The sequence below is a fragment of the Micromys minutus genome, assembly GCF_963924665.1.
Source record: "Micromys minutus genome assembly, chromosome: 15".
Classification (NCBI taxonomy): Eukaryota; Metazoa; Chordata; class Mammalia; order Rodentia; family Muridae; genus Micromys; species Micromys minutus.
Window position 1 is genome coordinate 7,723,974 of NC_137984.1, and position 9,825 is coordinate 7,733,798.

The 9,825-nt window shown below is 48.1% G+C and overlaps 1 protein-coding gene across 1 annotated transcript in view; it reads right to left on the reverse strand.

The window, feature by feature from the left end:
* Positions 1–8,291, reverse strand: part of RNF217 (ring finger protein 217) — a 101,142-nt gene extending 92,851 nt beyond the window's left edge. The window contains exon 1 of the mRNA XM_080929320.1: positions 7,340–8,291. Coding sequence (XP_080785446.1) covers positions 7,340–8,149 — 810 coding nt within the window. The 5' untranslated portion in view covers positions 8,150–8,291. The remainder of the gene's footprint in view (positions 1–7,339) is intronic.
* Between the last annotated feature and the right edge of the window lie 1,534 nt (positions 8,292–9,825).

Consider the following 9,825-nt stretch of genomic DNA (forward strand, 5'->3'; position numbering starts at 1 on the left):
TGGGCCTCTCCGCTGCTAGAGACACTGACCACCTTCATGAAGGTCTCCACAGCATCTCCACGTAGCCTTTCCGACTCCTCCTTTTCCAAGCCGTGTCCTCCCACCTTCTTCTTCTTCTAAACGGCAAACCTGCTTTTCTAAATGCTCCGATCAAATCCTGACTCATCCTTAACTCTCTTACTCCCTGTCAACATGCAATCAGTAAATCCAGTAAACTGTCAGCTCTATCAGGAAAATATATTCAAAGCGCAAGCAGTTCAAACCATACATCTCTCTCGCTTCAGTGGAAACCATACCTTTCCTGCTTGGAATAACAGTACCCTCTTCAAACTTCCCCTTTTACTTCTACTTGACCTTTACTTTCTCCTTCAAAGGAACACAATTATTTGGCTACACCTCTGTTCAGTGCTTCCCTGTAGTTTCCACCATATGCAGATGAAAGACAAACCTGCCTATGGCCTTAAACCTCTGCCTTCTGTCTTCTTCCCACACCCCCCAGTCCTGCCCCATCAACCACATGGGCCTCCTTGCCATTCCTGGCACACTTCTGAAATTCTATTGCCATTTTCTGATCTGCATAGAAAGGGACTTTGTAAAAGAAGCCAAATTTGACAACATCCCCCTCCCCAAATGATGAACTTAGGAACAACCCCCTTTTTGGTATTTACCACTTTTTCCTTGCTTCTTTTTTTCTCCATAGTCCTCATCACCTCTAATATACAGTAATAATTTACATATTATCTTCTTCATAGCCTGGCATATAAACTCCACCAAACCAGAGGTTTTGTTTTCTTCTCCCCTTTTATCTGGGGAGCAGACAACAGTGCCTACAATACAGAGCTTACTCACACAGAACGACAAATTACTGAGGAGACCGGTTAGAGGTTAGATTTGAATGGATGGCTGTTATCAGTAATTGTGAATACGACACACATTTCAAGCACAATTATCCCGGCAGAGATGACATAAATGAGATGGTTGGAAGTTATGGAGAATTGGAAATATTGAACGTTATATTCATATAGACAGTGAACTGTCACTTTATGACACAACCTAATTTGAGAAGTTTCATCTTAGTTTAGTATGTAAAATCCTAGCAAGATAAGTGTGAAGAAAAAAAAAACCACTTGTTTTAACTTTAGGGTTTGAGAGTGAAGCTTCATGGCCAGTCATGTGATGAGCATTATTATAGCCCTGGGTTCAATCAACATCACAAAGGAAAAATGTCCTTTAAACATCAGGAAAACTGTCATAAAATAACCAACGCAAAATTAGCTAGATATCATGTTATCTCTTACATTAGGGGCGTGAATGTTTTAAATAAAGAGGGTGCTTACAAATATTCTATTTCCAACAAATGCAATGTATTCTGAAACATACGTCTGTGTGTGCTTCTGTGTGTATGTGTATGTACATATGTATTTGTATATATACATATATAAATATACACATGAGCAAGTATATACAGATCTATTATTTTGGGTTAAACATAGTTACAGAAATCATAGAACATTAATTAAAGGTTAGTCGGTTCCTATAATGGTTTTAAAAGAAGCTACCAGAGAATAAAGAAAAGGAGGAACAAGTACCTAATTACTTTAAAAAGAGCTTTTAACTGGAAACAAAAATACGAGGTTGTAAGACAGTTTCTTGAGACCATTAACATGTCGACAGAGCAAAGCAAAAATAGAGCACTGGTTAGCAAACAGGGTAATTGTAAGGAACTAGCGCCAGCTGCCTGTCTTTGTTGCCTGTCACAAAATCTTAATAAAATGCCGAGGACTCAATCTCTACCATAATATTTTCTGTCTAGCACCACGGGACTAAACGGTGTTTCAGTTCTAAACAATGAGCTCCATCCAATTCTAGAAGGAGAATAAAAATCACATCTAGCCAGGCAGTGAAAGCACATGCCTGAGAGGCAGAGGGAGGTGGGTCTCTCTGATTTTGAGGCCAACATGTTCTACAGAATGAGTTCCAGGACAGTCAAGGCTATCCTGAAACACCTGAGAAACCCGTCACATAATAAATTAATCAATAGATAGATGATAGGTAGATAGATAGATAGATAGATGGATGGATGGATGGATGGATGGATGATAGATAGATAGGGAAAAATCATGGCTGTGTCAGTTAATACAGAAGGTCAGTAGTCCTTGGAATGTTACCTGAGATCTTTAACAGGGAGGCACAGTATAGGACTGCTTTACAGAGCCTCTCTTCCAGCCAGCTGTAAAAGAAGGGAAAAAGCCACAGGGTAGGAGGACCACGGTTTCTGGCCCTAGAGCTCAGCTCTTGATGGAAGATTGCCTTGCAGAAATTAAGTGCCAGATAAAAACAGCAAAATGGGAAAGAATAAATAAATAAATACAACAAGCCCAGAAACAATTGGTAAAGAGAAATGGTGCAGAAATAGAAGAAGAAAATAAGGGCACAAGTCAGAAAGGTGTTACCACATCCTGCTAAATATACATGGACACACATACACACACACACACACACTCTCTCTCTCTCTCTCTCTCTCTCTCTCTCTCTCTCTCTCTCTCTCTCTTCCTCTCTCTCTCTCTCTCTCTCTCTCTCTCTCTCTCTCACACACACACACACACACACACACACATACACTCGGGAGTGGGGAGGAAGAAATATGCATACAGAGGCCTTAGGCCTTAGTGCTCACTTTGGAAATCTGTAAAGTGACTCCAAAATAGAGTTTGTGCTCACATTACTGTTCACACTTTCAGGATTACCAAAACATTCGGCCTGGTAGGATCTGTAACTTTACCTATGTGCAGACAGTGATGTGCAGACTTTATATTCAATGAGATAGAAGTGTGTGTTGGCTCTAAGGAATTTAAGTTAAACTTCCTTACCTATGAAGTCTGGATGACTTAGATCTACCGAGACACTTTGCTTTGGGCCCTAGGTCACTTTTCTCAGATGACTACAGTAGCAGTCATGTTGAGGCATTACCATGCAGCAGCTGTTTTCCCCACACAGTGCAGCAGAAATATGTTTCTTGATGCTATTAATACCCACTGGACAGGTGTACACATTCCAAGTCACACGAATCTACCAGTCTCCTGCTCTCCTGAGCAGTGTGTTAAATCTCCAACAGCTGCCGTCTTGAGCTAGTGTGTGAGTTGGGTCAATTCTTCCTTTGGGTCATCCAAGGTACTAAATGTTAATTTCATATTTATAAGACATTGGTCTGTCTAAATCAAAATCATGAAGGAAAGATACTTGGGTATGGTTTCTGCAAAGCCAAGATGGCAAGAATCATCTTTCTTCCTAGAAGAATGTGGCAAAGGCCAAACAAGCTGAGAAGATTGAAACTTGGAGAACCTGGAAAACTGGGAGACATTGCTGGCAACCTGGGGACTGTGTTAGCCACGTGTAACACTGAAAAACGCACTTATAAAACTGTATGTTCAAAACATGCGTACACTTCTCAGTGCACCAGGACATCTAAATCAGTCAGTACAGTGACTGATGTTCTAATCTACAGTTTAATCAGAAGGTACAAAGAACCTAATGCACTATAAAGTCATCCGACCAAGATTTACCCTACCCTATTACAGCCCCAAGATGCTGTCGCTGTCTAAATCTGCGGCCTATTCTGAAGTACGGCTGATACTGACTCGTCACCCTTGGTCACAGATTCAGTACCAGAAAGAGTCTTTGTTGCCCCAAATCTGAAAACATTTCTGGGTCCCAAATCCCTGTCTTTCTTTCAAAGAACACACAGTGTTTCTCAGAAGAGTCCAATTAACCAGGCATGGTTCCAACCTGCAATTAATATGCATTTTTAATGTTTGTATAAAATGTTTAATACTGATTTGCTCTATATTTTTAAATGTTGTTAAATAATGCACTAAGTATGTGGCACAAACTCAAATACAAAAATGTCACTAATAGGTCTTTAACTACATCCTTTCCCCCACAAAGATCTTGAGAGGCCTTGAAGTCAAGGCTTGTCACCTTTGCTTAGGACAAAAATCTTACTAGATGAGAAAAAGAAAACATGTAACATCTCCCCTGCCTATTTTTGTTGCTGTTGTTTTGTTTTAGGCATTGTGAATCAAACCTACACAGGCTAAGTAAGCACTCCCCCACTGAGCTATGTATAATTCTAACCTCTTGCCATTCCCCACCCCCAACACACACACACACACACACACACACACACACACACCTTCTTTAAAAGCTAAAGTCGGGGTCTCACTACATTTCTCAGGGAGGCTTTGAACTCACAAAGTTGCCCAGGCAAGCCTTGAACTATTTTTCTGCCTCTGTCTCCCAAACAGCTGGGCTTACAGATCTGTACCATTAAGCCTGGCTGCCATGCCTTTTCCCTTGGTCCGGTAAGGCTGCAACCAAACATTAAGACACAGTTTTACTCAGGCACTGATGGATTCTCCAGATCACTGTCTACAGTTAAATTTCACTGATGAGAAGATTCAGGCATAGATGACCGTAAAACAGACACCCCCACCCCCGGATATAAAGATGACGAGATCTTAAAATTCGGGATCGTATCAGAAATATTATAACCTCGATCTTATATTTTTACACAGTGGAAAAAGCCTTAAGTTTGTATAAGCTAAGTTTGCTTAAACTCTTTTAGATCTAATAGTAAATATTTCATTTATCTGCCTTTAATCTTAAATACAAAAACATTCAGAGCAAAATTTAGCACCTAAGCTTTCTGGGGTGACCTTAGGTTCTTTACAAATTCATTAACTACTGAGCAAATATCTGTCATGTGCTAAATAGGCAGAAATTAACAAAATCATATAGAAACTCCTGTCTTCACAGACGCTATCACTTAGGTACAAGACAGAGTAGTGTTATGGAGAAAAGCTAAAACCCAGGAAGAGACACAGGGAGTGTGGGATAAAGCTCAGTCTTTAAAAGGTGGTCACAAAGGCTGGGGAGCTGGCCCGGTTGGTAAGAATTTGCTGTTCAAGTGTTGATCTGAGTTCAAATGTCCAGCATCCACATAAAACACGTGCACGCCTGCATCCCTAACACTGGAGAGCAGAGACAGGTGGGCTCCAGGAACTCATCCAGACAGCCTACGTGAAACACTAAGCTTCAGGTTCAAGACTGTGAAAAAGGACAGAGACAGAGCAGGACATCCGATATCCCCCACTGGCCTCTGCAAGTGCACAAATGTGCAAAACCCGTGCGCGTGCACGCCCACCAAGACACTCGGTGAGGACCACAAGGATGGTGTGTGACTATAGACCCAAAGGTGGTGTGGGAGACAGAACAAGCCAAGGACATGGAGGCTGATACCCAGAACAGAGAATATTACAGCGCCCTGAGATGGAAGCCCGCCTGCCCTTCTGTGACTGTGTGAAATACTGTCTAATTCTTGCTGCTGAGATTCCTGCCAGTTGCTTCGGGAAGTCGGGAGCATCTGATGACGCTGACTGCAGACCCAGTTCGTACATCGCTGTCACTTCAAAGGAGTCTGCTGCCTGCATGTGCTTCACTGACTTCACACTCAACCTGTTCCTTCTCCCCCTTCTCAGGGCAGCTCCAAACACCAACTTCCTAAAACCAACGTGTGCAAAGAAAACTGCTTCGGAGAAAGGCCCTTTTGTAAAAAAAAAAAAATAATAATAATCAAACTGATAGAGGCAGGGTATCAACCCACCAGGAATACCAACCTTGAACACCAAACCAGCTGGTGTTTGTAAGGAGCACTTAGTAGGTAGAGCCTGGAGTTGGGCATAGTAGGGCAAAGTTAATCCCAGAACTCAGAAAGTGGTAGCAGTAGCTCATGTTTCAAGGCCGACCCAGGGTACTTAGCCAGTTAAAAGCCCACAATGGGCCACACAGCAACCTCCTGCCTATGAATGAGTGAATGAATGAATGACTACATAAATAAATAACAGCTCCTCAGCATTGGTGTTTACATCTCATCAGATGCTACTCTGTACTATATATTTGAATGCATTTGCTCTCACCATGACTTCTCTGGAGCAAGGCCCATTTCCTGGGAATGTCTGGATCCCACAAGGCTGTGTGTACACAGACGGCAGCATTACCCGTACAAGGGTGATGTCATAGAAACAACCACGAAAAGCAGCCGACATTCCTGTTTTAAGGCTCCACTGGTGGATAAATCCTAAAGCAGACAGCACGGTCTCTCAGGGGCATGCGGGTAATCTCAGCCACTTGGGCCAGGTTCCTGTTAGCCTAACATTCCATTCTGTGTAAGTTTGCCTTTGCACGTCCAGTTGGGCACACTACACCCTTTCAGACCAGACCCCAGCAACGGAGCTGCCCACAAAACACACAGGAACCGCACTGTTTAGACCCCTATCCAATTGCCTTCAGCCAATACAGACAAATGTTATCATCTGAAACTACCCAATTCAGACTGTAAATGGGTGTCCAGACAGTCGACAGAGACAGGCAGGCAGGAAGGGAACAATTTCAGGGCAGGAAAGGTTGGAAGGCACACTTGAAAACAATCTGAGCAGGGCCTAGAGGACGAGGGAAAGCAGCCTCACGGAGAAGCTGGCACCTGAACAGACAAGGTTTGGAAAGATGAACAGGCCGAGGACAATCAGACAAGGGATCAAAGGGCATTAAGGATTGTGCAAAGCCGCTGGCAGGAACAGACTGAAAACCATGAAGGAGGGCTGCTGTGTTTCTCAAGCTTTCCAAGAAAAAAAAAAAAAAAAAAAGCCCTTCAGAGGAGGGTGGAGGGAAGTTAGTCAAACCTCTGGTCTCTCTGTTTTGTTGGTTTCTTTCTGTTTTGTTTCTCTCTAGAAGAAATAAAAGTACTGTGCTGGCTTAAAATTTGTGGGGAAAAGTATTTTAACTTCATTGTGGAAGAGTAGGCCAAGAGTTTTTTTTCTCCCCCCCCCCTTTTTTTGTTTTTGTTTTTTACATTTCGTTGGCTATACAAAGACAAGGAATTTAAAATGCAGGTTATCACAGCCCTGACATACTAAGTCCAAACCTTCTCTTCACCAGCTCCGTAAATATTCATTCTATGCTCACTGTCTGTTAGTGTTGGGGATGCCGGGCCTGTGAGACAGCCTTTCTGCTCTCCTCGGACAAGCTCTTGCATGCAATCCACAGACAAAATAATCAGAGGGCAATCCACCTCATTCCTCCTGCAGCTGCCAACCAAAACCTGAATCTCAGAGCAGAGTTAACCAGCCAATAAACCAGTGTGGGAAAAACACACTCCATAACAACTAGGGCGCTGGCAATTGCAGGGGGCCCTGGGTAAGGGGACCTCGTCCCTTGCTAGGAAGCTTAATGCTTTGCGTTGGTGATCAGGGCTGAGGGTGGGCAGAGAGTAGTGGGGAGTTACCTGAGAGCTCAGGTAGATTTTGAGGCACTCCTCACACACCGCCTTCTTGCAGCAGGGCAGGGGCTTGATGGGCTTGTCTTCCAGGCACACCCGGCACATCAGCACCATGAGGGGCGCATAGGGGTCCCCTACCCCGCCCAGGCCAGAGTAGGGTGGAGCTCCTAACAGGCCAGGCACGGAGAAGGGCTCCGGAGCCAGGTAGAACTCCAGCTCGATGCTGCCGCCGTCGGGAGACAGGGGGTCAGCCGGGAGCGACAACGGGGAGCCGGGGAAGGAGGGCGGCGGGCTGGCGGGAATCGGCCCGGGCGGCGCTGGAGGTGGGGACTCCGGCGGCGACGGGGACTCGGCGGAGGGGGCCTCGGGCAAGTCGCTCTCCACGCAGTACACGGAGCAGAAGACTTGCGGCTTGGCGGGGGGCGGGTGTCGCTGGGCCAGCACTTCCAGGAGCAGCCCGTCGGGGGGCTGCTGGCCGGGGGGCGCCTCTGGCCCCGCTCCCTCCGCCCCGCGCTCCAGATGCAGTTCCAGACTCTGGGGGTCCAGGGGCCCGGTGAGTGGCAGTCGCGCGGGCTGCCCCGCCGGGGCCGGGTTGCTCGCAGGCTCCTGGGCGCTCGCGTCCACGCAGCCCGGGTCTCTACCGCCGCCGCCGCCGTTCGGCCGTGAGGAGGAGGAGGCGGCGGCGCGCGGCCCCGCTGCCCCGGCGCGGTCCCCTCGCGGCCTGGGGGACTCGGGCTGGCCCGCCGAGCCTCCGCCAGGGGCCCGCGCCTCCCGGGGCCCGCCGCTGCCGCTCACCGTGCTCTGCTCCTCGCCCATCGCCGCCCACGGCCCGCGCCGCCGCCGCCCATCCAGCCGCCGGGACCCCCAGCCGGCGCCGGGCAGCGCGGGCAAGCGGCTCGGCTCTTCTCGCCGCGGCGCTTCTGCTTCCGGGTCCCTCCTCCGGGGCCGGGACGCCCCAAGCGCCCTCCGGGGAGCCCGTGCTCCCGGGCCGCAGCGCGCGGGCAGCCGGCTCCTCCTCCACCGCCTCCTCCTCCTCCTCCGGCGCGGCCGGGCACCGCCTCGGGGACGCCGAGGGCCTCAGACTGCGGGGCCCCGGCCCGCGTGCAGGTCGGGGCGGTGCCGCGGTCCCGCGAGCCCCGGGTGGGGCGGAGGGGTTCCCGGGAGGGGGGAGGAGACCGTCAGCCCCGCGCCATCCCTGTCGCCGCGGTGGGGCGCGCAGCCGGCGAGCCCGAGGGTCGCGGGGCCTGTGGCGTCACCGAGAGGTGGCCGAGCCCGCGGGCGGTGGCTGGTGCTCCGGGGGAAGAGGCGGGAGCGGGAGACCTCCCTCCCTTCGTGCAGCACCTAGGGCCCTTGCTCCCTCACCCCACCCCTTTGGCACACACCTCCCCACACGTACACACACACATACACACGCGCGCGCGCACACACTGGCTCGCACACTGGAGTGAGGGCGATCTAAGCCGAGCTACGCTCTCGCCCCGAAGAAGAACCAGCCAAACCCTTGAGTGCCTGCGCCCCCTGAGTGCCCTGCTTTCAGGAGAACTGCTGGAACCTGGGGCCCCGGACGGGAGAGCGCACTAGGATGTCACACTCCAGAAGTAGAAGCGATGTGTGCAGTACGCCTCCGTCCCTGTTTTCTGCCTGGTGCGACAGGGAGGATCTTTGAAAAGACTTGTCCCCTACTCCTCCAAGTAGAATACTTAGAAAGAAGCGCTAACAGATAACTAATGGGAGATTTACCGCTGTTCCTCCTCCGCTCAGTGTTCTCTCTCCGGAATTGTTTTTGTGGGCGTTTTGTTTTGTTTCTTACTTCTTTAAGTGGGTAGCCTGGCCTAATTAATCAGTTGGATCATCATTAGGAATCAGGGAGACTTTCTTTAATATAACCAAATTCATACCCAAAACTGTTTTCAAGACAACAATTATATCTCAGCCAGAACTTATGTGTTGATCTATCTTTATTTTACAGGAAGTATCACTCACCCAAACACTGGTGTGTTTTAGTTTTCTAAAGCCAATGAAAACATTTTTGGGAAACCAAACTTTTTTATTTTTTAAAACTTGGGAGGGAATTCAAATTACACAATGCGTGTCGAAGGAAAAAGCTGTTAAGTGTGTAGTTTTTTTTTTTTTTTGTTTTTTTTTTTTACCTTGAAGTTGTTATCGATTTGTTATAAAATATCTTCCAAGGCAAATGCAAACGCTACATGGGGACTGAGAATTCGGTATCGACCAGGTGGCTTTCCACATGTGCAGTTGACGCTCAGGTAGACGTGAGCGTGGTGAGGTGCCTCCAGATGCCCTGTCACTCATGAGTCTGACCCAAGAACGAAGACTAATTATTTCCACGATTAAACGGTGTTCAAGCAGCCTGGGGGGGGGGGGGATAGCTCACTCCATCAAAGCATGGGGCCCTAAAGTCGGTCCCCAGTACCCACAGTCTGCAAAGCCCACGGAGGTGAGTGGATGCCACTTGGACTCCAGAAGTCTGG